At 38.9% G+C, this 27,755-nt stretch overlaps 1 protein-coding gene across 1 annotated transcript in view; it reads left to right on the top strand.

Moving 5' to 3' along the window:
• The window catches only part of LOC122541854 (erlin-1-like), a 47,359-nt gene extending 25,098 nt beyond the window's left edge, over nucleotides 1–22,261 (top strand). The window contains exons 4-12 of the mRNA XM_043678919.2: nucleotides 994–1,040; nucleotides 1,982–2,043; nucleotides 4,623–4,748; nucleotides 6,649–6,722; nucleotides 7,184–7,242; nucleotides 8,386–8,477; nucleotides 12,327–12,416; nucleotides 17,439–17,518; nucleotides 20,008–22,261. Of these exons, the coding sequence (XP_043534854.2) occupies nucleotides 994–1,040; nucleotides 1,982–2,043; nucleotides 4,623–4,748; nucleotides 6,649–6,722; nucleotides 7,184–7,242; nucleotides 8,386–8,477; nucleotides 12,327–12,416; nucleotides 17,439–17,518; nucleotides 20,008–20,235 (858 nt within the window). The 3' untranslated portion in view covers nucleotides 20,236–22,261. The remainder of the gene's footprint in view (nucleotides 1–993; nucleotides 1,041–1,981; nucleotides 2,044–4,622; nucleotides 4,749–6,648; nucleotides 6,723–7,183; nucleotides 7,243–8,385; nucleotides 8,478–12,326; nucleotides 12,417–17,438; nucleotides 17,519–20,007) is intronic.
• Nucleotides 22,262–27,755: the final 5,494 nt, after the last annotated feature.

Raw genomic sequence — 27,755 nt, 5'->3', positions numbered from 1 at the left:
TGTTTCATGGCTGGCCTTTAAAATTGGTGTGGCACCTGGAGTCATGGCAAGTTCCAGCAGGGACCAGTACTTCAACAAGGAGAATTTGGCCAGGGGTGCACCGTAGGGATGTGATGCATGGCTAATAAGGCAAGTTTAGGAAGATAGTGGAAGAAAATCCATTAGGAGTCATGAAGAGAAGTACTCCATTAATTGACCAAAAATTGACAGAGAGCCCATGTCTAGTAAGACTTAGCCCACTGTCCCTATTGCTACAGGTTTACTTGTCCACTCTAGAAAGCAATGTTAAGAACTTTCCGATAAACACTTTGTATTCAAGGAGTAGCTAAGAACACTTAATATTGAAATGCACAGCAATTGTTGACAGGGATACTGAGAAAGGTCATTTCAAGAGTAGCATTTGTTGCAAACTTGTGCCTATTGTCATGTGCCAGATAAATCTTCTAGACACTTCAGTATTTAATGTTCTCCTTTTTCTGTTGTGGCTTAATGTTTACTGAAGTGCGATATTTAATTTATCTAATTTTACTTTTGAGAGAGTCTGCATTTCCTTATGCATCAACACAAATGCAGATAGTTTTGTTACTGCAAAACTGCATCAGCTCCTGAAAGAGTTAGGGACTGAAGGAGCCCCTGAAAGTGAAAAATAGCCCGTGAGATTTGGCAAGATGTGCTGATCAAACACTAAATTTTTCCTTGAAAGGATTAAATTTGAGTGGTGGGAGATTGGAGATAAAGGAGATTAAGCTAGAACTTGAGTGTAATTTAAACATACACCAGTTTGACCAAGCTACAACTTTCGGTTCATGTGAAACTCTATTGTTTATCAATGTTAGTCTAATTGTAAGCATTAAGTAGTTTTGAAAGTTGAAGTTGTCGTGATATTGCTATATTAAAAACTCCAATTTACGTTATTGTCCACTGAGCCATGTATTGTGCTGAGGTGGAGCAAATTCATGAAGATTGAAATTTGATTTTTTTTTAATGTTTCAGACAACTTTACAAACAGATGAAGTGAAAAATGTGCCTTGTGGAACAAGGTATGCTAAAATGTTTGATTTTACAGGTGGATTTTTGTTCTTTTTGAAATATTTTTCTTAATTGTTTCTGATACATTTTAAGTTTTTGTTTCCAATATTGAGTTTTATTGAAGGTTTTATCACTTGGAAATCTTGTAGTTATTTTTGACTTGTTAATTGACTACAATTATAGTATTCACTTTGGTGAAAAACAATTTGGACAGTTTAACAATTCAAAGAGCATGTGTACCCAATAAAGAGGCCAGATTAGTGATGTTCAGTTCTGCTTATGCTGCTGTACATGTGCCACTGTGCAGTAATCTACTGTGGACTTTGTGCATTAGATAAACCGGAGAGGGAAAAATTTCAGATCTTAATTTTCTGCGCTATTTGCTTTGTCTGGAAACTACTTTCATAAGACTTGCAACTTTTTGCATGAGCATTCTTGGATGTGAACCCCAAAGTGCAGAGATGTCATGAGCATTAAATGATTAGTGCAACTTGCCTAAGATTTAATGTAATTTTAAAGGGTGCAACTTTGGAACAAAGAAGGTGACCATATTCTACCAATTTGTCAATTGAAAATAGACTGAATAATTTTATTTTGAAGTGATATGGAGGTTGATAATATGGATACATTAAACAGTCTGCACCTGCACTGGTGTCCTCAGCATGCTAACCAGGTAGAGTATGGTATAATTAGGAAATGTAATATCTTCAGCTTGTTTACTTGCAGCTAATTGAGCAAGCAAGTGGAACTGAATTAGGTGTAATGAACCATCACTTCTCGCTTCTGTGTGGTTTACTTTGTGTTTTCATGTATGTTTTTTTTTAAATATTTTGTACTCTTAAATTTTTAACTTTGTTAGCAAACCATAGATTTGGGGTTGTTTTTATGGCTGAATTTTTATCGAAGTCTTCTGTGTTTTACAGAAATACTTAACTTGTTTTCTTCTTTATAGTGGTGGTGTCATGATCTATTTCGACAGAATAGAAGTGGTAAACAGCCTTGCTCCAAGTGCAGGTCAGCATTTGGTGAGCCCTGTAGTTTTTGAGACTTTGGCCACAATGACCTATTCAGGATTTGACTTGTTTTTGCATATCGTCTTGTTTTTACTTGCAAAAAGAAATAAGCAGCAACATTTAAGGCATTGTGATATTTGTAATGAGTTATTATTTAAGGTATCTGAGCCAAAAGAGGCCCTTTTAAGTCTGTACCACTATTCATTAAGATCCACTTTAGCTTCGTCTTCCTGTACTACCCATGTATGTTTCAATTCCCTTGGCAATGAATAGAGGTTTTTCAACACTTTCTTAAATATACTCAATTTCTGAGAATCCATAACCTAGGGGAAAGCTCTCCCAATAGTTGTTCAGGATAGAATTAGTAATCATATGGAAAAAATTAAGATTTCTAAAGGGTGATCATGTTTAATTAACTGGAGTTGGGTTTTTTGTCGAGGTATTAAAAGATTTGATGAGGGTAATGCTGTTGATGTAGTTTATATGGATTCCCAGAAGGCATTTGATACAGTACTATGCAACACGCTTGAGGAAAGTTTATATGTCATGTTTAAAAGGTACATTAGCAATGTAAATATAAAATTTGGCTGAATGAACAGAAACTATCAATGAATGGTTTTTTGAGCCGTGGAAAGGTTTGTAGTGGAGTTCACAAGAGTCCATTTTGGGACTCTTGCTTTTTTGTGATTATATATTAATGATCTGGATCTTGATGTCCAGGGGACAATTGCAAAGTATGCAAATGAAGCAAAATTTGAAAGAATTGTAAGCTGAAGAGGACAGTATGGACATCCAAAAGGACATTGACAAGTTGGTGGAGTGGGTAGATAGATGGCAGATAAAGTTCAATGTAGAGAAATGTATGGTAATGCACTTTGGAAGACAATATAAACTATGGGTACAATTCTAAAGGAGGTGCAGTTACACAGGGTTCTGAGTGTATGTGTGCACAGATCATTGAAGATGGCAGGATAGGTGGAGAGCAGTTCATGAAGTGTTCTCAGCTTTATTAGTAGGGGCAAAGAGTACAATAGCAGGCAAGTAATGTTGAACTTGTGCAAGATTTCTTGTTTGACTTCACCGACAGTATTCTGTGCAGTTGTGGATGCCACATTATGAAGATGATGTGAATGTGTTGGAGAGAGTGGAGATGTGATTTACAGAATGATTCAAAGAGTGAGGATAGATTGAAGAAGTTGAGACTATTTTTCTTGAAGTGAAGAGGGCTCAGAGGATATTTGGTAGAAATTTTCAGAGTCGTGAGCAAGCTAGATAAAGTAGATAGGGAGAAGCTGGTCATAAAAGGAAAAAAATAATCGTGGGGCATAGATTTAAAGTAATGTGCAAATGAAGGTAAGTGTGATGAGAAGAAATTATTTTTAACACAGTGAGGAGTTAGGATATGGAATGCACTGCCTGAAATGTGATGGAGGCAGGTTCAATTGAGGATTTAAGAAGGCATTGAATGATTCTAAGCATAAAATTATTGTACAGAGACATGGAGGAGGAAGAGGCAGGAGATTGGAACCAGTGCAAACAGTGGGTTCCTCATTGTGCACCTTCATCTGTGATTGCGTGATAGAATTTCAAAGATCTGCAAACCTCTGGGGGTGGGAAGATGTTTCCCCTCAGCTTGGCCCTAACGTGATTGACTTCTTAGTGTGGGATGGTAAACCCTTAATCTCAGATTCCTCCAACACACAACATACGCACAGAACTCCAATCGCTAATTTGTCCAGCCTTAAATTGAGGAATAAAATGTCACATTGTTGCCCTTAATTTGAAACTGTGACTTGAAACTTGTATTTTGTTTAAGCATATACATTGAGTATTTATATGTGCTTCTCTATTTTCAGTCTATGCTAGGTTTTTAAGATGACCAATGTGAAGTCTTAATTTGGATCATGGTTTGTTGAGGTGGGGTTTAAGTGCAGGATGGGAGATTTATCCTGAGTCTGCGTAACACATGTGAAATTTCTATTCTTATTCATGCCCTTTTTCCTTGATTAAACTCAATATTGGAGGATAAAATGAATCTTAGTGCGTTTATCAAGAGGTGTTAATCAATACCCTTGCATATCTTCCTGCACACCCATTTCTCAAAATGTGCTATCATTTACTCTGAAAAAGAAGCTTTTTTATTCAGGTCATTAGTGAACATTTTAAGCCACACATTCCTATTTAGTGCTACTTAATATACAGTATTAGATAATTGAGACTTTTTTAGTACAACAAACAGCTTTGAATTATTGAAACTGAATTTCACAGGCCTTTAAGCAACCAACTGCAACTGGCTTTGTATTCATGGAATAACCCTGTTACTGTGTGATATCTTCTTTCTTTTTCCTTTTTTTTTCTTTCCTCGCTTTCCTGTGCGCTCTTTCCTTCCTGTCTCTCATGCTTCTAGTTGACCTCTGATTGAACAAGCTCAGACAATGGGGTTGGGAATGTGCAAGAAACATTGTTTCCACTCTGCTGCCCTCACCCTTCCAAAATATGTAACAAATATCAAATTTCTAACCTGCAAAGTTAGGATTATTGAGCAAATTTTAAAAATAAAATTTCTCTTGCTTCCTTCAGTGTATGATATTGCTAAGAACTACACAGCTGACTATGATAAGACGTTGATTTTCAACAAAATTCATCACGAGTTGAACCAATTTTGCAGTGTGCACACCTTACAGGAGGTCTACATTGAGTTATTTGGTGAGAACTTTTTTACCTTAATTCGAAGAGAGTTTGAATTTCATGGATGATTGCAGTTCAGTTATGAAACATTATTTCAAATCATTTATTCCATTTACTGACTGTTAAAATCAACCAAAAGTTGCAAATATAGGTTAATAAACACAATGCTGTCATACGTAAATCAAGGTGAAATAGTTCACTTGTTGGGTTTAGACAAAAGTAGATTGTGTGCGTGTATTCACTTTAACAGATTTTAAACTCTGATAATTCAATTAACCGTGATGCTGCATTCATCGAATGCAGGAATAATTATTTATTCATTTTAGAGTCGTAGAAATGTACAACACAGAAACCAGGAGAAAGTGAGGACTGCAGATGCTGGAGTACCAGAGTTGAAAAATGTTGTGCTGGAAAAATACAGCAGGCCAGGCAGCATCCGAGGAGCAGGAGAATCGACGTTTCGGGCATAAGCCCTTCAGGAATGAGCACAGAAACCAGACCCTTCAGTCCAACTTGTCCATGCTAACCAGATATCCTCATGCAATCTAGTCCCATTTGCTAACACTTGGCCCATATCCCTCCAAGCCCTTCCTATTCACTCACCCATCCAGATGCCTTTTAAATGTTGTAACTACCTGCCTCCACCACTTCCTCTGGCATCTCATTCCATACATGCACCACCCTCCGTGTGAAAAAGTGGGCGCTGACGGCTCTTTTAAATTTCTCCCCCCTCAGCCTAAACCTGTGTCCTCTAGTTCTGGGTTCCCCCACCCAGGGAAAAGACCTTGTCTATTTACCCTGTCCATGCCCCTCATGATTTTATAAGCCTTTATTAGATCACCCCTCAGCCTCTGATGCTTTACGGAAAACCACTGAAGCCTATTTTGCCTCTCCCTATAGCTCAAATTCTCCAGCTCTGGCAGCATCCTTGGAAATCTTTTCTGAACCCTTTCAAGTTTCAAAACATCCTTCCGATGTGAGGGAGACCAGATTGCGCACAATATTCCAAAAGTGGCCTAACCAATGTCCTCCGCATTGAGCCGCAATATGACCTCCAACTCCTATACTCAGTGCTCTGACCAATAAAAGAAAGCATACCAAATGTTGTCTTCACTATCCTATCTACCTGCAACTCTACTTTCAAGGAGCTATGAACCTTCACTGCAAGATCTTTGTTCAGCAACACTCCCCAGGACCTTACTATTAAGTGTGTAAGTCCTGCCCTGATTTGCCTTTCCCAAAATGCAACACCTTGTGTTTATCCAAATTAAACTTCTTCTGCCACTCCTCAGCCCATTGGCCATCTGATCAAGATCCATGTTGGAATGAAGAGAAAACATTGCTTTGAGGAATCTATCTTGATTTTTAAATTCTCAATAAAATGCCTTGGATTGGAAAACCAATGATAAAGTACATTTAGCATTTGTCGTTCTGTCTTGATGGTTTTCATTTAATCTGCATAGAACCATTTAATCTAGTTGGGGTCATGAACTTGGACCGTTTGTTAATGAGGTGGTCACAAGGGTGTGAAAGCAGTGAGTGTAGTTGTAAATTTCACTTTGGTTTCATGTGGAATACTGAACTTTTGTAGTGCAGGAAATGGAAGCACAATATGTGGAATAAAAACAGTTAGATAAAAATTAGATGTTTTATCTTTATGTTCCTTTACTATTGAATAATGAAAGAGACAACTGGTAGTGGTTGAACCTGAGGGTCACCACATCTCAGGTGTGGGGAGAGGTTGAGAAGGAGAGGGTGCGCTGAGCCAGTGTGAAAATTTAACCATGTTGTTAACATCACTGTGTCACAAGCAGCTGTCCTGCCAACTGAATTAATCAACTGTCTGAAGATGGTACTTGACTGCATGCAAACATGTTCCAAACTTGCTTGTATTCATACGTTTTTGTTTATGCTTTAGATCAAATAGATGAGAACTTGAAATTGGCTTTACAAAAAGACTTGATTGTTATGGCACCTGGCCTTACAATACAGGTAAGTGAAACTATCCTTGATTTTACAATACGTGCTCAGGATCTACAGAATGTTCACACATCAATTGCAGAGTTCATGCAATTTTTTAATGTATTTTCCAGACCTTGTTTTTGTTTTTTGAAATTCCTTCTTTCAACTCCAATTTTAAATGAACTTGATATGATTCTTTCTATGGTCAATGGTTTTTGTTCTCAAAAAGTTCAATAAAGCAAACAGGTTGGTAAAAGTAGCCAGTTAAGCCACGTAGTACATAAATGTTTAGTGTTTCTGAAAGATAACATTGAGGATTTTTGTCCCTGTAATAGAATGATATTTATGAGACTTGAAATATTTATGTTCAAGGAAATTGGTTGGTTTGACATCTTGAAGTCTTGGGAAATCTTTAGTACAATTCAAAACAGACTCTAACCAAGATGTCAGATCTTTAATAATTGTTGTATATTTTTCTTGCAAACCAACAGGCAGTTCGAGTTACAAAACCTAAAATTCCAGAGGCAATTAGAAGGAATTTTGAACTTATGTAAGTTGGCTGTTTCACACTCTGCATTTGTAGCTATATTAAATATTGGATCTATTCTTCAATATTTGTTTTACGAAATATATATTTAAATGCGGGAATCTGACACTTAAGTTTTTTCATGGTCCAGTTACCTCTTTGGAGCAGTTAGTGATACTTTGCCATATAAGATTGCATATTGTCATTAAGCTCAACTTTTTAAAACATCTTCATACGCTTGCATAAATTTGTGTCCGTATTTTTTGTCAAGCAATGCCATTGCTTTTGGAGGAGTTGCTTCATTTAAATCAAGCAAAAGAACAGAACTTACCGGACATGATTGGTCTAGAGATATGGGAAACTCTTAAATCATCATTGGTAATCACTCACTAACAAGTATGCCTGTCCACCTAAGAAATTCCATGTCACTGGTTATGGGTTCTGTAGATCCTTGAGTGGCTGATTAGTCCAATCCTACAGCTGCATCTCTGACAACACATTTGGCAAGAGTATATGGGTAGGCTTCTTGTTGGAGCATCTCTTGATGGATTGCACGTCAGTAGATGCATGGTCCTTGACAGAAGGTTGATCTTGTTCCAGTGGCAAGGAAACCTCCACAACTGGGGATCTCTCAGCATCTGCACCCTTCATCTGCTGTTGCAGCTGTTGATATTGCATGAATGCCTGAAAAGGCAGTGGGGTTTTGTTTTGGATTGCGCTTTGTCTGGTTCCTCCCCTCTGACCTTACTGTAATCGGTGATCCTGCCAGACTTTGAGAACACCCGACAGCATCATTCTCTGGATCAACGGAGCAGTCAAACCTCTCCACCACAGCAAGGGGGCAATCCACAGAATGGAGCATCTTTAATTGTATGAGTGTAAGCAGTGCACTTGACCTCCAAAGCTAAGCTATATGTGACCTCTGAAAAGTGTTTTGTGTACGTATGCACACGTTGCAGTGGGCTTAAAAATTAAAGTATTTTTGACCTCTGGAATTTCTTGCCAGAAATACCGAATCTTCGTCCCCCTCACTCTCTTTCCCCCACCCCCTTCTCCCTCCCCCCAACCTCACCTTCCAAACTTCTGTATTGCCTGGGGTTACAGCGCACAATGTTTGAGGCTTCAAAACATGGCTTTTTACACTATTTACAACTTTGTTTATTTCAGGGAAGCAGAGAAGACAAAGTTGCTTATTTCTACACAGAGGCAAAAGGTCGTGGAAAAAGAGGCTGAAACTGAAAGAAAACGAGCTATTATTGGTATGTGTGTTAATTTGGAAAATGTCTTGCACAAGTTCACAATTCTAACTTCTGCTTGTGTACTGGTAATTCTAACTGCTTTTGACCTTGCAGTGTTCCTTTTTCTCTGGGCTTGTGGAACTGCAATAATCAGAGTATACAAGAGGAATCCATGTCGTAAAAGTCAGGCATTAAAAGCATTTGTAGCACCTGAGGAGTAGGTTGGGCAGTTGTCTGTATGTCTGTCTTATCAGCCATTGGAATTGCAGTTTTATTCTCCTTAAGTAATTTGACCTAAAAACAAGTTGAAGTTTGTGTTGCGTGTGCAGGACAAAAAACATTTCTTTTTTCCGTTAGCTTTATGAAGTTTGACTCATTTAAGTAACATATCTGAGCTCATGGTAGGTCTGTGTGGTATAGCTTCTGGTTTTGCTGAGGGTTTTTTTTACTGTAAAGTACTGTACTGTGTCAGGGGTTTAATTTGTGTGTCTGGCCTTGAATAAACTAAATTGTTTGATTTTCACAATGAAAAAAATAGCAGGATGGTGAATATTGGAGGTTTATAGTGGGTTATAAAATCATGAGGGCATGAATAGGGTAGGGGAGTTCAAAACTAGAAGGTGCAGGTTTAAGGTGAGGCAGGAAAGATTTAAAAGGGACCCAAGGGGCACAGGATGGTGCGCATATGGAATGAGCTGCCAGAGGAAGTAGTAGAGGCTGGTACAAATTACAACATTTAAAAGGCATTTGAATGGATACGTGAATAGGAAGGGTTTAGAGAGATATGTGCCAAATGCTGACAAAAGAGACTAGATTAATATAGGCTATCTGGCCATCATGGATGAGTTTCATTGAAGGGTCTCTTTCCGTGCTGCACTCCAATTCAAAATGATCTTTTAGAGTTATAATTAGAGGTTTGAGTCATGAAGCTAAACTTGACAGATAGCAAGGTGTAATAATGTATAATATCCAACTTGTCACGTGATTTGTATTTCCAGATATGTATTTAGATGATCTGGTTATTTATTGAGAGATTTTTTTACACAAGTTACAATACTTCAGTGGCCATAGTGTGACCTCTTTTTTGTTGTTGTTATTACTTTCCGTGTACAAAGATCACATTAGGAATTGTAGTTGTCTTGAGTAGCAGTTCCTCTTGTACCGGATTCCATGATCTATGGCTTGAAAGGCCACAAGTTTTTTTTTATTGTTTGCTTGTCGCTCAATCGTATGTCAGTGTCCGGAAGGCAAAGGTGAAACAGAAAATTTGTAAACCTACAATTTGGCACATAAAACCCTTCTGTTGCTTAATTCAGTACATATTTATCAGCCTGTTAAACATTGTCAAATCTTGCAGTATAGGAGAGCCTTAAGGCCATCATGCCAGTGTTCGCTCCATGAAATAAATAATCAGTTTGTCTTGCTGCAGGGTTCATTCCCTATTTGCTGTCCTTCTATTTGGGGAAATGAGTTGTTCTTGACTTTTCGGTGAGATCCTATCTCAGCTGTTTCATTTGAAATTGTTGCTAATTTTACGTAAAAGTTGCATTTAATTAAGAAGTTGAGGCATGAAGAGACATTTTTATTGCAATGGCAGCACAAGAAAGTATAAGTTCTGACAAAAAAAGATAATGGATTATGTTAAAATCATCACCAATATTCTTTCTCCTGCAACATGAGAGATCTGAAAAATCATTGTTTTATTCTTTGATAACCTCAATGTAGTGCAGTTAGTTCAATAGTGGTCACCTTGTTTTTGTTGTATGGAAAGGGGACATGTTTCTCATTACTCATCTGTGCCTTAAGGCTAAAGAACTAATTCTAGTGAAAGGTTTAAGTGAAAGAATGATTAAAATGCCTCTCTTTCCAGGGGCAATGTTGATTTATTTTTGTAAGACCTTGAATGTTGTAGCTGAAATCCTTGCCCACTTCTTCAGTAAATAATTTCTTTACAGTTGAATTATAAACTCCAGCCTTTAAATTGTCTTGCACAATAGAATAAATTTTAATTAACTTCAAATTATTTATGCCACTTTAAAGTTTTGGTGCTGACTATTACTTTGCTGTCAAATCTCAAGCATCTAAATGTTATTGTCACCCTGTAACTGAATAATTGAACAATGTTTCCTGGCACTTTAACTGAATATTTTGAATTAATTGTAAAGAATTATTATTTTACTGAAGTTTTTGTTTTATTTGTTCATGGGATGTGAACATTGCTGGCAAGACCAAAATTTATTGTTCATACTTACTTGCCATTTAGAGAGTGCTACCTTGAATTTCTTTGGGCCACCTGGTGTAGGTACACCCCCTCCCCCCCAAATAGAGCTGTTTGGTTGGCAGATCCAGGATTTTGATCCATGCATCTGCTACCCTTTGCCCTTGTGGTTGGTTGTATGTTTGGCATGTGGTGTTGAGTAGGGGCTGGGAAATTGCTGAAGTGCATTGGATAGGTGGTACATACTGACGCAAGTGGAGTGAGTGAATGTTCAAGTTGCTGGATGGGATGTTGATCTGGTCTTTGTCTTGGATGATGTTGAGCTTGTGTTGATGCCACACTCCTGCATCTCACTCCTAACCAGAACCTTTTGGATAGAAACATAGAAAATAGCAACTGGAGTAGACAACTTGGCCCTTTAGAGTCTGCTCTGTCAATCAATGTGAAATGGCAAATCATCCAACTCTGTATCCACTTTTTTCCTATACTTTTAAATCTCTTTAATCCAAAGAATCATATCTGGTTCCTTGTTGAAAATGTTCCATGATTTGGCTTCAGTTTCTTTCTGTGATAGAGCTTTTCACAAGAGCTTTTCACTCTCTGGGTGAAGAAATTTCTCCTCGTGTCATTCCTAAATGGCCTACCCATATCCTTAGATTGTGGCCCTTGGTTCTGTACTCCTCAGTCATGGGGAGCATCCATCCTTTGTTCACCCATTTCTGTTAATATTGTATAGGTCTCTATGAAATCTTTCTCTTCTGACTTCCTTTCCCCCACCACCAGTTCTTTTAAACTTAAGTGAATACAGTCCCAACTGATGCGGTCTCTTCATAACTTAGTCCTGCCATCCCGGGAAACAGCCTGGTAAACCTTTGTTGCATTCTTTTATTATGGTTGTGGATGAGGTTGTTCACTTGCTCGCTGAACTGGTATGTTTGTTTGCAGATGTTTCATCACCTGACCCCTGTGTATCATGGTAGGCCACAAACCATCTATGACAGCTACTAACAAGTATAAAGGATACCATACCCAGAACCTGAGCATCAGTGAATAGATAATTGCTGTTTGGCACTTCCTAGTGATAGTGTAATCACTTTTGTGCTGTTGACAATGATAAGACTGTGATAACATGTGTGCTCTGTAATGATAGAGACGTGGATTTGTCCTGTAACATTTTAAATCTACAAGGTTGCAAGACAGAATGGTCCAAGAGATGCTTGGTGTTCCACCATATTATGTACCTGAAGATCAGATACCTGTTTAAAAAAATGAGTGCAGACAGTCCCCAGGTTGTGAATGGATACCATTCTGAAATCTGTACTGAAGTCCATTTGTACACAAGTCAGAACACAATACAGGACAATATAAAGGAGCAGTTCATAAGTGCAGGAAATGTTTTTGTCGCATCGTTCAAGTGTGAGATCACTTTCATAAATTGTACTTGTACTTAAGAACTATGTACTCAATGTTAGTTTAAGAATATGGTTAAAGTCAAAAGCAGAAGGCATCTTGGTCTTATCAGAGGCCACTTTTTCGCACAATAGTCAAGTATATGATCTTGTGCAATCATCAGAAAATGATGATACCATTGCTTTACAAAGTGTGATTTGTGCATTGCAGTACACTTAGATTTCTGTTTTGTCAATACACAGAGGCAGAAAAATTTGCACAAGTAGCCCAGATTCAATTTCAACAAAAGGTTATGGAAAAAGAAACATTGAAGAAGATTTCACAAATTGAAGGTGAGTGTTTTGGCACCATCAGGTCATTCTAAAGTTGAATTGCACACGTTGAAATTATTTTAATTTTGATGATGTGTTCTCTGTTTTAGCTCTAGCTTGAATATTAACTGATCAACCACAAAACATGGCTACTATATATTTGTACCTAGGCCTCACGGTATTCAACCATTCTCACTTCTTCCAACTTCACTGGTCCCAGCTAATTGTTACTGCACAAATCAGATCCCATACTAAAATTTGGTATGATAATCATGTCTTGTGTTTTCTTTTTGTTTTAATAAGACAGTCTTTCACTGAAACACAATGCAGGTTTAGATTCAACAATAAAACAGAAGTTTATTATGCAAAAGACATGAACATAAATAGAATAGACTAAACTATTTACACACAGCACACTTCAAAAATTTCAAAATTTGGAATGAAAATGCAATCCCATTAATCCCAATGACAGATGAAGGGCTGGAGGTCTCTGAAACAAAGGTTGATAAATCTCCAGGCCCTAATTAAGTGTATCCCATGATGTCATGGGATGTTAAGGATGAAATTGCTGGGCCCCTGGCAGAAATATTTGTATTAATTTTAACCACGAGTGAGGTGCTGGAAGATTGCTTTTGTTCGAGAGGCTGTAAGGAGAAGCCTGGAGATTATATCAGTGAGTCTGATATCAGTGTTGGGTAAGTTATTGAAGATGACTCTGAAAGGCAGGATGTCGAGTATTCAAGAAGATTTGTAGCTCAGGTTGTGCAAGAGGTTGTTGAATTGCCTGTTGAGCTAGAACATTTGTTCGCAGATGTTTCATCACCTGACCCCTGGGTATCATGGCAGCCTACGAATCAGCTACCACACTACAGCTACTAACAAGTATAAAGGATCTCATACCCACAACCAACAAGACCAATGTTATATGTAAAATATCGTGTAAAGACTGCCAAAACAATTACACAGAGCAAACAGGAAAGAAATTAGCCACCAAGAGACTTGATCAGCTATCATGTGTATTCATACACACAGACAATGAAGGACACCAATTCAACTGGGACAACACATCCATCCTATGACAAGCCAAACCGAGACATTCACGGGAAGTCCTGGAAGCCTAGCATTCAACCCAGAATTCCATTAACGAATGTAGAGTTGGACCCCATATGCCAACCACTAAGAAACAGAACCAGCAACAAAACTGGAAATGACGTCGCCAACTCAAGCAGACCCAGACAAACAAATACCAAGTGGAGCAGAACGCCAATGCTTCACTGGAGGCATACTAATGATTTTATCTAGAATGGTGATGACTTAACAGCTCAATGAGCAAGTCAACAACAAGATAGGATTTACTTACATTTCGAGAGGCAAGGACTGATTAGGGATATCAGCATGGTTTTGTGCGAGGGGACTCCTGTCTTCTCAACTTGGAGAAGTCACCAAAAAGATTGACGGCAGAACATTTGACATAGTTTATTTGGATATTAGTCAAACCTTTGATAAGGTTTCACATGGTCGACTAATTAGTGAAGTTACATACACAGGATTCTGGGCGAGCTTGCCAATTGAATACAACATTGGCTTTATGGAAGGTGGTGGTGGAGGGTTGTTTTTTGGGTTGGAGGCCTATGACCAGTAGTATCCCACAGGGGTTGGTACTGGGTCCACTTTTGTCTGTCATTTATAAAAATGGTTTGAATAAGAGTAAGGCATGGTTAGTAAGTTTGCAGATGATACCGAAATTGGTGGTATCGTGGAAAGTGAAGAAGGTTATCTAAGATGAGAAAGAGATCTTGATCAGTTGGGTCAATAGACAGAGGAGTGGTAGATGGAGCTTAATTTGGATAAATGCGAGGTATTGCATTTTGGTAAAGTGAACAAGGGCAGGATGTATACAGTTAATGGTCAGACCCTGAGTAGTGATGTTGAACAGCAAGACCTAGGGGTGCAGGTATATAATTCTTTGAAATTTACATCACATGTCAACAGGATGGTTAAGAAGATGTTGAGGTTGTACAGGATGTTGGTGAAGTCTCATCTGGAGTGTTGTGTACAGTTCTGGCCACCCTGTTATAGGCATGATATTATTAAACTGGAGAGGGTTCAGAAGAGATTTACCAGGATGTTGCTGGGAATGGAGGGTTTGACTTATAAAAATAGACCGGGACACTTTTACTGGAGCACAAGAGGTTGATGGGTGACCTTACAGAGGTTTATAAAATCATGAGCAAGACGTAAGGTGATAGCAAAGGTCTTTTCTCTCAGGTGGGAAAGTAATAAAACTAGGGCGTTATTTTTAAAATGGGAGCAAAAAGATATAAAAAGGACATGAGGGGCAACTTTTTTTTGGAGCACAATTGTTTGTGTGTGGAATAAACTCCTAGAGAAAGTGATCTGTGCGGGTACGGTTACAACATTTAAAAGACAGTTGGATATTTTTACAAGGTTTGTAGCTCAGGTTGAGGTTTAGGGTGCAGGTTTGCTCGCTGAGCTGTAGGTTTGATGTCTAGACGTTTCATTACCTGGCTCGGTAACATCATCAGTGGCGACCTCCAAGTGAAGCGAAGCTGTTGTCTCCTGCTTTCTATTTGTATGTTTGTCCTGGATGGGATTCCTGGGGTTTGTGGTGGTGTCATTCAGCTTTAGCCAAAACCTCTGTAACACCTTTACCCTTTCAGTCGGAGTGTATGTTTCCCCAAACAAGAGGAAAACACCGAATCTCAGGTCTTCTGTAGTAAAAGCTTTAAAGTGTGCGCTGGAAAAGCACAGCAGGTCAGGCAGCATCCAAGGTGCAGGAGAGTTAATATTTGAGGCATAAGCCCTTCAGGAACGCTGTGCTTTTCCAGCGCCACACTTGTCGACTCTGCTCTCCAGCATCTGCAGTCTGCACCTTTTCTTCTAGTAAAAGCCTAATACACAACCATATACTTTGTTTGCTTACAAACTCTCCCAATAAAAACAAAACCATATTACTCTCCAGGAAGTCTCTTAAAGTTCTCTACTGTTCTCAAAGTTAACACATGGCTACAGCAGTACTTGCAAATTGTCCATTCAACTCAGACACAGACCTAACCCATGTGTTATCAGATCAAAACCCAAGCTCTTAAATAATATTAAAATATGTACATAAATACTCTTCTGAAAGACATGTCCTTATGGGTGAATTTCCGTGGTGGCAATTGCTGTTGAATACATGAACTAAATAGGTGATAGCCTTTCTAGTGAGTGGCCAACGGCTATTTGACCATGATCACAGTTATTCAACATCAATGGTCGCAAGCCAAAATCTTGCCACCTCTTTCTCATTGACAGGCATGAGACCTAATTTTAGCACTCTAACATAACTTGCAGATTGAACCTGAGACTTCCAGTCTGATGGGTCAGTTCTTTCCTGAATAAATGTCATACTTTGTTGGGGAGCTTTTGGAAATTGCTTGGCTGGCATACAGCTTTGGTTGTGCTTCACATGTGACCATCTTTCTTCAAAATAACAACAGGGAGCCCTTGAAACAATTACTTCGGACAGTAGTAATACTGAGCAAGTGAGGACTGCAGATGCTGGAGATCAGAGTCCAAAAGTGTGGCACTAGAAAAGTACAGCAGTCATAGGGAACAAGCCTCATCTTCTGCCTTTGGATCCTTCAACCATACGGCATCAACATCAACTTCACTAGTTTCCTAATCTCCCCTCCCCACCACCTCCACCCCGCCCCCAACCTCATCCCTGATCCAACTTTCCAACTCTGCAGCACCCTCTTGAACTGTCCATCTTCCTTCCCACCTATTCACTCCACCCTCACTATCACCTCCTGCCTGCACCTTCCTATCGCCTTCCCAGCTGTCTTGCCCCCAGCCCCACTGTCCTATTTATCTTTCAGCTTCTCCCCCCCCCCCCACCCCCCCACCCCCCCAACATTCCTGATTTGCAAGTACTGCTGTAGCCATGTGTTACTTTGAGAACAGTAGAGAACTTTAAGAGACTTCCTGGAGAGTAATATGGTTTTATTTTTATTGGGAGAGTTTGTCAGCAAACGAAGTATATGGTTGTGTATTAGGCTTTTACTAGAAGAAAAAGTGCAGATGCTGGAGATCAGAGTCGACAAGTGTGGCGCTGGAAAAGCACAGCATCGACTCTCCTGCTCCTCGGATCCTGCATGACTTGCTGTGCTTTTCCAGCACCACACTTTTTAACAGTTGTAATAATTCTAGTCTCTGGAAACTTTGTTTGCAAAGACTCTGCGCCACTGTTGTCCTTGGATTAACCCCTCTTCTTCATGCAGTCTCAGCAGTTGCGTTCAATAAACAATTCATAGTGCTTCTTGGCAGACTTTTGGGAATTGTGCAGCCCTTGACTAGAAAATGCAGTCATCTGCAAAGTGCTAGATTAAAACTAGATCATTTCCAACTCCTGAGATAGATTTTCATTCAAGTCACATTACAAAGTAGAACTTCATTTCGCCTGCTATTTCTAACTCCACCTTTTTCTGATGACTGCCTTTTGCGTTACTCTATTCTAAACACTTGTGTTCAAAAGGTGAGCATTATGTCTACATGTGACAAATTTATCTTCGATTCTCTCAATCTTATGAAATTTTTTTAATAGTCTGTATATGTGGTCTGTGCTTCATTACTACATTCATACTACTTGTCATGGGGGAGAGACAAGTGGCAAAGTATCAAGTACACTAGGGAGGTCTTGTCTGCTTTTTCATTATATAAATTTAGGATTTACAAACAGCTGTAATCTTAGTTCTTTGGGATAGTTGGTTATTGATTGATTGTTTGATTTATTGACATTTGCTTTTCCAGAAGCAAGTGCTCCAAAATGGAGCAGTGTAAGATTTTGATCTGGCATTGCTGCATTTGTTTCTAACAGCCAAGTCTGCCAAGTTCACTGTACTCTTCATTCATATTTCAGTGGCAGTCTCAATTCACGGCGTGGATTAAATGTAGATGTATTTGTTTTAGACAGTAGTTGCTGGTGGCATCCTATGTTTAATGCGAAAAGTAGTGATTCAAATTGTTTTGGTTTGCTTCTAGATGCTACTTATGTAGCCAAACAGAAAGCTAAAGCAGATGCAGACTTCTACACTGCTCAGAAGATTGCACAAGCCAACCAGGTATGAAGACCTCTTCCTGTGCACTTGATTTCCATGTATAATTGTTAAATAGAAACAAGTGTTGTCTGTGTTCCATTATTCAAATAGTTGGAATGGAAAAGGAGATTGCACATGTATATACAGAAGAACTGCATATGATTTAGCAACGTAAACACCTTGGTTTGGTTCTTTGTCTTTTCGCATCCAATTTCTTTTTAAAAGCTTCTCCCACATTTTCCATCTTCCCCACCATCTTTTAAGTCTATAAATATTTAACTATTATGTATCCATTCCAATCAGCACTAGTTTGTTAGGGAAGGATTAATCAGTTTTATTCTGGTGTGCAATTTTACGGTTATTTTTGACTCTTATCTGCTCATTTCTGTTCATAACATGGAATTTTAGTGTGATTGTTCGTTTTACTACCTCACAAGTTATTATGTAGCAATGGTTTTTCAGCTGCAATTTTTTTATTCACTCGGTTTCGATGACTCACCAACATTTATTGCCCATCCCAGTCGGTGGTGGTGAGCTGCCATCTTGCACGGCTGCAGACAACATGTTGACCCACAATGCTGTTAGGGAGGGACTTCCAAGATTTTGACCCAGCAAGAGTGAAGGACCGACAATATATTTCCAAGTCAGGATGGCGAGTGGCTTGGAGGGGAACTTGCAGCTGGTGTTTCGAAGTGGTCATAGTTTCGGAAGATCGATTGATCTTTGGTGACTTTCTGCAGTACATCGTGTGGATAAAATGCGTTGCTGCTCCTAAGTATTGACGGTGAAGGGAGTGGATGCTCGTGGATCTAGTGCCAGTTAACGAAGCTGCTTTGTCCCATATCACGTCAAGTTTTTTTTTGTGGTGTTAGAGCTGAATTCATCCAGACCAGTGGGTGTATTACAGCATCCTCCTGCCCTTTGCATTGTAGATAGTGGGCAGGCTTTAGGAAGTCAGGAATTGAGTTACTCGCTGCAGTATACCTATCCTCAGTGGTTACAAGAGCAGGTCAGTGATTATGTGGCGAGTGCAGTTGAGTTTCTGGCCAATGGTAACTTCCAGGATTTTGTTAGTGGGGGATTCAGTGATGGCAATACCATTGAGTGTTGAGGGACAGTGATTGTCTGTTACTGCAGATGGTCATTGCCTGACATTTGCGTGGCACCGGTGTTATTTGCCATTTGTCAGGCCAAGTCTGGAAATTGTCCAGATCTTGTTGCATTCGAACATGGACTGCTTCAGTATCTGAGGAGTCATCAATGTGCTGAACACTATATGCAATTATCAAACATCCCCACTTTTGACCTTATGATGAGGGAAGGTCATTGAAGCAGCTGAAGATGGTGGGCCTGTGACACCTACAGAAATGCCCTGGAGCTGAAGTGACTGAACTTCTGCAGCCGCAAACATCTTTCCATATGCCAGGTATGACTCCAAAAACTGGAGAGTTTTCCCCAATTCCCATTTGTTTCCAGTTTTGCTAGGGCTTTTTGATGTTGCATTTTGTTGAACGCAGCCTTGATATTCGAGAACTGTCACTCAGCTCACCTCTGGAATTCAGCTGTTTTATCCATGTTTTGAACCAAGGCTGTGATGACGCCAAGAGATGAGTCCTCTTGGCAGAAACTTAAACTGGACATCAGCAAATAGGTTATTGATGAACAAGTGCTACTTGATAGATGTTATCAGCAATGCTATGAGCTGCAATGTAGAAATTATTCACTTCTCACTTCTTAACAAATATTCCAGCCATTCCCTCCATTTTGCAAACTACATTATTTAACAGGCTAACATTTGGAACCAATGATTGGTTTGATGTAAACTATACATCAGAATTTAGGAGCACTTAGCATATAGTTGGTTCTGATATAGCGAGAGAGTTCTATTCTTATGCAATCTTGCGTAATAAAAAAATCGTGCAGTAGCCACACCATTTAAGCTAATGGGGCTGGAATCGTGTTATAGCCAATACAGGTAAGGAAAAGTCTCATTCCTCAAATAAGTCTAAATTCTTCAATCACATTAAAGCCAATTTAAATTGAATTAACATGCGTTATTGCAGAACCAACTATATAAAAATCTGATCTAAAATAGCGCCAGCAATAGTAACTTTTTACTTTGTTTATGGACTATGATCTTTTAAATTAAGATATGAGCTTCAGTTATCTGCAGCAAAAAAATGGAGATCTGTTAAGCTCAGAGAGGAGGTTGACTTGAATATGAGATTCTTGGGATGTTTGTGCATGTGGACTGAAAGAGACATCTGTCATTAGCAAATGTGAATTTTTTTTAAAATCCTAAATTGTGATTTTAAAATAAAGTTGAATGCAATTCCAACTGAAGGCTCAGAAAATAATGTTCAATTTGTTTTCATGGTTAGAAAATGCATCATGATAAGGAATCAGGATATGTGTGCAACTATTAATTATATACCAAGCATGATGATTACTGGGTTTAGCATTATTCATGTTTCAGAAGTGAATTGAAATCTGTTTTCTTTTCTTCCTAACAGTTAAAACTAACTAAAGAGTATTTGGAACTGGCTAAATACCAAGCAATTTCAGCAAACAGCAAGATTTATTTTGGGAGTGACATCCCAGACATGTTTATGGATAAGAGTGTCTATGAGCCGAACACTGAAAGGAGAACTGAGGAAACTTCCTCCAGTGACGATAAAACATCTAAAGCAGCATCAAGCACAAAACAAAAAGATGCAATAAAAGATTCCACAGAGACTTAGTCTGAACAAACCAAAAATGATACTGCTTTGTTTAATTTTGAAGAATACAATTTATACAAAACGGTTGGACTGTGCTTGCAAGGATTCTGGTATGATCATCAGTTTGGGTGCAGCGTTCTATTAAGGGATACTGTTTTTATAAAGCAATGCTGGAATGGCAACATTTAAAATTTTGACACATAAAATTTTGACTTTTAGTCATTAGTAATGATCAGTATTTCCAAACACACACTGTCAAAAGCTGATATGTGTCTAATACAAAATGTTGCACCTAACTGAAAACCGATTGTGACATTGAGAATTTACAAATACCTGTAATAAGGATTACTTTGTATATTTCTGGACATGTCGCAGCATTCATGATTAGAATGTCTAAATGCTGTGATTATGTATTTTGCAATTTAGATTTTGATTATGATCAATCAACAGGAAAGTGATTGACAGCTGTGAAGAATATTTTTAACTTGAGCAAACTATAATGCTCTCAAACTGATCAAAGGAATTAGAAAATATGTTTTAGAATTATCAAGGTACCATTGTATTACAACACTTCACTTGACCCTATTTTCATTTCTTTTCCAATAATCCCACTAATCACAAGTTGGTAATTCTATTGTCTATATTAAGTTGTTTTCTTTTCTCTCTCAAAGGGTACTGAACTTGATACTGCCTCCCAAAACTGTTGGCAGTTGTGGGCTCTGGCTGTTTTGGAAGCCAACAAAAAGATGCTGATCTGTACACTGGCAAAATGCAACAAACATCTTTTTTAAAAGCTTTTTTAAGGTAGCTTTGTGAAAAAAAATTGTTTTGTTTGAACATGCATCATTGCCATTTAAGGTGGATTTGGGACCTGTTACTGAGTTTTAGCAACTGTTTTTGGCATTGTATTTCCTGCAGCATGAAATCTTGAAAATATTTTTACTTGACTACATTTTTTTCCAATTTATCTATATTTTTAACACTGACTTGAAATCGTCCATTGCAGTTGTATTAACGCCGGTGAAGATATCCCTTTTAACTAGTTGCAAGCTGCAGTTCTGTGAAGCCAGGGCTGCTTTGGTGGAAAGATTCAATTTTAAAGTTTGTTGCAGTTGTTCACAATTGACCCTTAACACTAGGTGGTGATGCAAAATTTCTTAGATAAAGGCCATTAATGGAATCTAATTGAGTTCTCACATTATGTAATTGTTGGAAAAATTAACTGAGTTGAAGGAGATATTAATGTGTTGGATGGATTGCAGGTAAATATTAAAGGTATCCTTTCCTTGAAAAGAGCCCTCCTCAGATTTCTGGGCAATTGGTATATGCAGATACTAATGTTTATTTTTGATAATTAGCAATACAGTAGAAACATTTTACATCATGCTGTGTAGTTGATATCTTTGTAGTGTTCTAGCTTTTATATGCAACGTTCGTATTGAGCTGATGCTTGTCTTTATCCCCAGATTTCTTAAGGTTTTGATGTTAAAATTGAATATGGGTTCCAATGGGTCTGACTTATTTCTCATGTATGAAGCTGTGCCTGTCTCAAATGATGTACCAAAAAAAAATTCTATAGAAGCAGTGGTTTGGATTGATTTAAATTTAATTTCATTATATTGGGAATTTGGGTTTTCAATTTCGCATCTTTTGGCTCTAAATATACAATGCGATTTATGTTTTCAATTGGTATTTTTGACGTGGACCTAATAAATCATTTATACTTAAGTAATTCCAAAAGGCTGATGTCTTAACTTGTACTTAACAATTAAGAGTTTTCTTTTCAAATTTGGGAAATGACAGAAATCAGTTTGCGTGTACATACTTTGTGAAACAGACATGCAAAGTGCAAGTGTTAAATGCTTTGAGCAGCAGTCGGAAGTTTAATTTGTTTTGAGGAAAACAGGCAGTTTGAAATATGAATTTGGAGCAAATGAATAACATGAGTAACTACATCTCAAAGAAACTTTTGTAAACTGAATTATAAAACAAGATTGACTGACTGACTTTTTCCAATAGCTCAAAAAATAAACTTATTTTGATACCATTTTGTCTGACTATTATTTGAAAGAGAGTCATGTTGTACATACTATGTATTCAGGTTGTTTATAAGTGTTTGGTATACTTTCCTTTATTGGTCAGAGTATTGAGTACAGGAGTTGGGAGGTCATGTTGCGGCTGTATAGGACATTGGTTAGGCCACTGTTGGAATATTGTGTGCAATTCTGGTCTTCCTATCGGAAAGATCTTGTGAAACTAGAAAAGGTTCAGAAAAGATTTCCAAGGATCTTGCCAGTGGTGGAGGATTTGAGCTAGAGGGAGAGGTTGAAAAGGCTGGGGCTGTTTTCCCTGGAGTGTCAGAGGCTGAGGGATGATCTTGTAGAGGTTTATAAAATCATGAGGGGCGTGGATAGAATAAATAGACAGTCTTTTCCCTGGGGTGGGGGAGTCCAGAACTAGAGGGCATAGGTTTAGGGTGAGAGGGGAAAAGATATAAAAGAGACCTAGGAGCAACTTTTTCACGCAGAGGGTGGTACGGATATGGAATGAGCTGCCAGAGGAAGTGGTGGAGGCTAGCACAATTGCAACATTTAAAAGGCATCTGGATGGGTATATGAAGAGGAAGGGTTTGGAAGGATATAGGCCGGGTGCTGGCAGGTGGGACTAGACTGGTTGGGATATCTGGTCAGCATGGACAAGTGGACCGAAGGGTCTGTTTCCATGCTGTACATCTGACTCTATAAATGCTCTCACTTTATTTGGAAGTTTTAGATTTGAAATCTAAAATGAACTGAAAAAGTCCTGGTGCTGTGGATATGGAAGGAAAGTAATTTCTGATATGCATGAAATAATTTTCTTAACCAAAATGTCTCTAGCCTACCAAGGAAGGAAGGGAGTAGCATTGATTTTGATTCTAGGAAATGATGCAAGCTTACTGGAATGCCTTACTGTAGAAGATCATCTAGTTAACACTGGTTTCACAATATCCAGTTTATCATAATTATGTAAAGAAACCAGAATGGATCCAAGGAAGAATTTCTTAGCTGGAGAAGATTCAATTTTCATGTCACTGTTCTAGGCTGCTGATGCTCCTGGTCTTTGAGCCAAATAATACTCTGGTGACTGGAAACCAGAAATAAAAACTGGAAAGGCTGGAAGTACTCAGCAGGTCAGGCAGCATTTCTTTTGTTTAAAGAAACAAAATCAAAGTTTTAGGTGGATTGTTTTTCCTTTGAAACTGAGGTGGGGGTACGTAGATTAACAGATTCACAGCAAGGCAGCGAAACTAGGGAAAGGGAGGAAAGAAACAGTAAGACTGAGGATAGGTTGGAATTCTTGAGAGAAACTGGATATCCCTGTGTAAAAGTCAATCTCTTAAAATCAACCCTATGATTTCTGGTCTAAGATTATTATTTTTCAATTACTTTGTGTAAAATACAACCTATGTTTTCTGGGGTTAAAGCCGAGGAGTTTCAAAACCGAAGTGTAATCGTTCAGATCACGTCAACCATAATTCATTTTTAAAAATTTACACTTGCGGTATTTCCTTCACTTATTTATCAATTATGATCTGAAAATGTAGATCAATTTTGATTCTATTTTGGAAGGAATAAACTGAGTATGGAAACAAGATGAAGGAGACCAACTTCCAGGGTGTACTTTAAATAAATGGACACCTGATTTTTGGATCCTCAGTCACCTCCTTAAGCCTTCTGGAGGAAGGGAGGCTCCACCTCCCAGTTGAGCCCTTGTAAAAGCCAAGTCAGTGTAACACTCCTGCACCAAGATCAATGACTGGGGATTTTGTGACACATTCCAATAGTGTCACCTTTATTCTTTAACCCTCGAGCTGTGCTGAAAGCGCACACCCAGCCAAATTGATCACTTCCTCTCCCAGGAGGCGAGGGCAGACGAAGATATAGGAGAAGAAGTAGGCCATTTGGCCCATTGGGTCTGTTCTGCCATTCAAATAATACTCTGGGAGATTGCAATAAGATCATGGTAGATCTGATAATCATCAACACCACTTGTCTGTCTTTTCCCCAGGACCTTTGTTGATTCACTTACTGATTAGAAATTAGTCGATCTCAGCCTTTAATGTACTTAATGACTGATCCTCTACAGTAAAGAACTGTACGGTTTCACTGGTCTTGAGGAAGATCCCCTTCATCTCTGTCCTAACTCAGTGAACCTTGCTCTGAGGTTATTTCTTCTGGTTCTAGAGACTCCCGCTGTGGGAAACAATCACTTTCAAAGTTTGGGAAGCAGTTCTCTTGTGAAGTAAGGGCTGTAACAACCTATAAACAGTGTGCAACCTGGCTATTTGTGCTGTGGTGAATGTGGGCATTGGAGGCCACTCAAGGTGGCTGATAATTCAGGGAGAATGTCTGCATATGAAACTTTCCACTGGGGATCCTTGTCTCAGCTTCTGCCTGGCAAGATTTCTTATTAGAGGTATCTGTAGTGAAAATAGAAATAAGGAGAGTGCAGCAATATCACAGAATCTACATAGTGGAAGTTGGCAATTTGGCCCATTTGAGTCCACACTCACCCTTTGAGGAGCAGCCCACCCCACTATCCTATTGTAACCCTGTATTTCCTGTGGCTAACCCCTGAGCCTGCACATCCCTGGACACTATGGGCAATTTAGCATAACTGATACACCTAAATACATCTTTGGACTGTGGGTGGAAGCTGGAGCACCCAGAGGAAACCCATGCAGATACAAGGAGTGCAAACTCCTCACCAACAGTCACCCAAGGCTAGATTTAAACCCAGGTCCCTGCCAGTGTGAGGCAGTCATGCTAACTACTGCAACAATAATGTACATGGAGTATCTCAACTCCTGTGCCAGATCCTAGGAGTCCAAATGAACAAGCTGCCTGCAAAAGGTCATGTTTGTTATCTCCATGTGTGCTGCCTGATTTGCTGAGTGATTGCTGTTCTTTTGATTCAAATATCTAGTGTCTGAACTCCATTGTGTCACCCCTATTTTTTTTATGTTTGTTCATTTTATTTTGTTGAACATTGTCTCTCTTCCTTTCCTGGGATTGGTTGGACTTTTTCCTCCCTCCCTCCCTTACAGTTTTTTGTAAAAGAACGGTTCAATTGCAGACGAGAAACCTCAACAAAACACATTTCCCAGAAGAAGTGGCTGAAAGGAATGAGCAAGAGTAGCTGATGGCTCTACCAGGGGCAGACAGTGGACAAACATCAAGTGAGTTAAGAATGTGAAAATCCAAGGGAGTGGTTGTGAGAGACAATGTCATTGAAAGAAATACCTGTAATCTTAATTTTAGAATGTTGCTTTCCACATTCCAATACCCTGAGGGTGTAACGTGAGCTGTTGTGTAGATAAGCAATCCATTGGTCTAAATTTAAACATCACACAACACCAGGTTATAGTCCAACAGGTTTAATTGGAAGCACGAGCCTTTAGAGTGCTGCTCCTTCAGGTGGTGTGGAGTACGCAATTGTAAGACACAGAATTTATAATGCTTCCAATAAACCTGTTGGACTGTAACCTGGTGTTGTGATTTTTAACTTTGTACACCCCAGTCCAACACCAGCATCTCCAAATCAATCCATTAGTCAAAATATTAAAGGTGCTGTAATCATTATTTTATTGTTTGGCATGGCTGGTTTTCCAACATTTAGTTGCATTCTTTGTCGTCAAATTACTTACTACTTGAATTTAGATGAGTGACCTGCAGTCTATGCAGGGTAATTGTAATTGTATTTTCTAGATAGGGTGTGGTAAAATGACTTTCCCATAATTATACCTGTCACATGAGATAATGTGCAAGAAGTGAATAGAGCCAGTTTCATGTTAGAATTGAAGATGAGATGTGTTTGACTGTTTCAGTTGATGTGAACTGCTGTAGGTTAGATTTTGTGGACTTTTAAAAATTTAATACCTACAACCTGTAAAGGACCAGAAAAAGCACCTAAAGAATACTGCTTCTTCACTCTCCACAATCTTGAAACTAATTTATTCTTGGCTTTGCATTGGTAGCTAAGTGTTATTAGTAGTGTCTCTGAAAAGAATATTTTGATTCGTCAAGAATTTGTTCTGGCTCCATATCTTACTACATGTTTGGGGCTTTCATTACCGCAGAGATGGCAGCACAGAGGGAGAAGATTGGGGTTGATAACATGGAATATGTCAATCAATATTTGTGCTATTGTTCTATGGTTTTATGGATTTCTAGATTCAACTAAATTTTAACTCCCCTCAATTTCCAGCGTAAAAGAACCAACTCCTTTCCATAATGTAAAGGTCCTACGACAGAGTTTAATGAGGTAAAGAAAACATTAACTTAAAGCCACGTGAAGATGCTTCTTAAATAATTTGCCAAGAGATAACAAGATCAAGCGGGAAAATTATCAGTTATGATGAATGCAATATTTAATATTTGTATAATGTGTGCTGGTCTTACCAACATCAGTTGACACCACATCTTCTCTTTGAAGTTTGGGTCGCGTATAGATAGGGTGGTTAAGGCATTTAGTACACTTGCCTTCATTCTCCGATTTTTGAGTATAGGAGTTGGAACGTCATGTTGAGGTTCTACAGGATGTTGGTGCGGCCTCTTCTGGAGTACTGTGTCCAGTTCTGGTTGTCCTATTACAGGGAGGATATTATTATGCCGGAGAGGGTTCAGAAGAGATTTACGAGCATGTTGCCGCAATGGAGAGTTTGAGTTATGAGGAGAAGCTGGGACATTTTACACTGGAACTGTCACAAGGAAGTTGAGGGGTGACTTTACAGAAATTTATAAAATTGAGGGGCATAGATAAAGTGAATGGTAGGTGCCTTTTACCATGGATAGGGGGATTTCAAGGCGAGGTGGGGACATATTTTGAAGGTGAGAGGATAGGATTTATCAAAGACATGAGGGGGTAATTTTTATTTTTACGAAGTGGTTTGTGTGTAGGTTGAACTTCTAGAGGAAGTGGTGAATGCGGGTATAGTCACACCATTGAGACAAGTACATGAATAAGAAATATTTGGAGTGATCTGGGCCAAGCGCAGGCAGGTGGGACTAGTTTAGTTGGGGATTATGGTTGGCATAGACTGGGTGGACGTAAGAGTCTGTTTCTGTGCTGTCTGACTATGATTGTAAACATAAGGCTTCCATTTATTTTGGGGAAAAGTGAAGACTGCAGGTGCTGAAGGGTCAGAGTCGAATAGAGTAGTGCTGGAGAAGTGCAGCAAGTCAGCATCCGAGGAGCAGGCGAGTCAACGTATCAGGCATAAGCCCTTCAGGGCTCTTCAATTTATTTTATCCTGTGATAACTATGGTGGTAATCTCATTGGTCTAAATGCAAATGTTCTCCGTTCTTTGGGAAGCGATTGGGAGTTTTGAGTCATAGAGATATACAGCATGGAAACAGACCCTTCGGTCCAACCCGTCCATGCCCCCCAGATATCCCAACCCAATCTAGTCCCACCTGCCAGCACCCGGCCCATATCCCTCCAAATCCTTCCTATTCACATAACCAATCAAATGCCTCTTAAATGTTGCAATTTTACCAGC

The sequence above is a fragment of the Chiloscyllium plagiosum genome, unplaced genomic scaffold, assembly GCF_037043375.1.
Source record: "Chiloscyllium plagiosum isolate Xiang-an unplaced genomic scaffold, Cpla_swu_hap1 HiC_scaffold_43, whole genome shotgun sequence".
Lineage (NCBI taxonomy): Eukaryota > Metazoa > Chordata > Chondrichthyes > Orectolobiformes > Hemiscylliidae > Chiloscyllium > Chiloscyllium plagiosum.
This window is presented reverse-complemented; position numbering and strand designations above follow the sequence as displayed.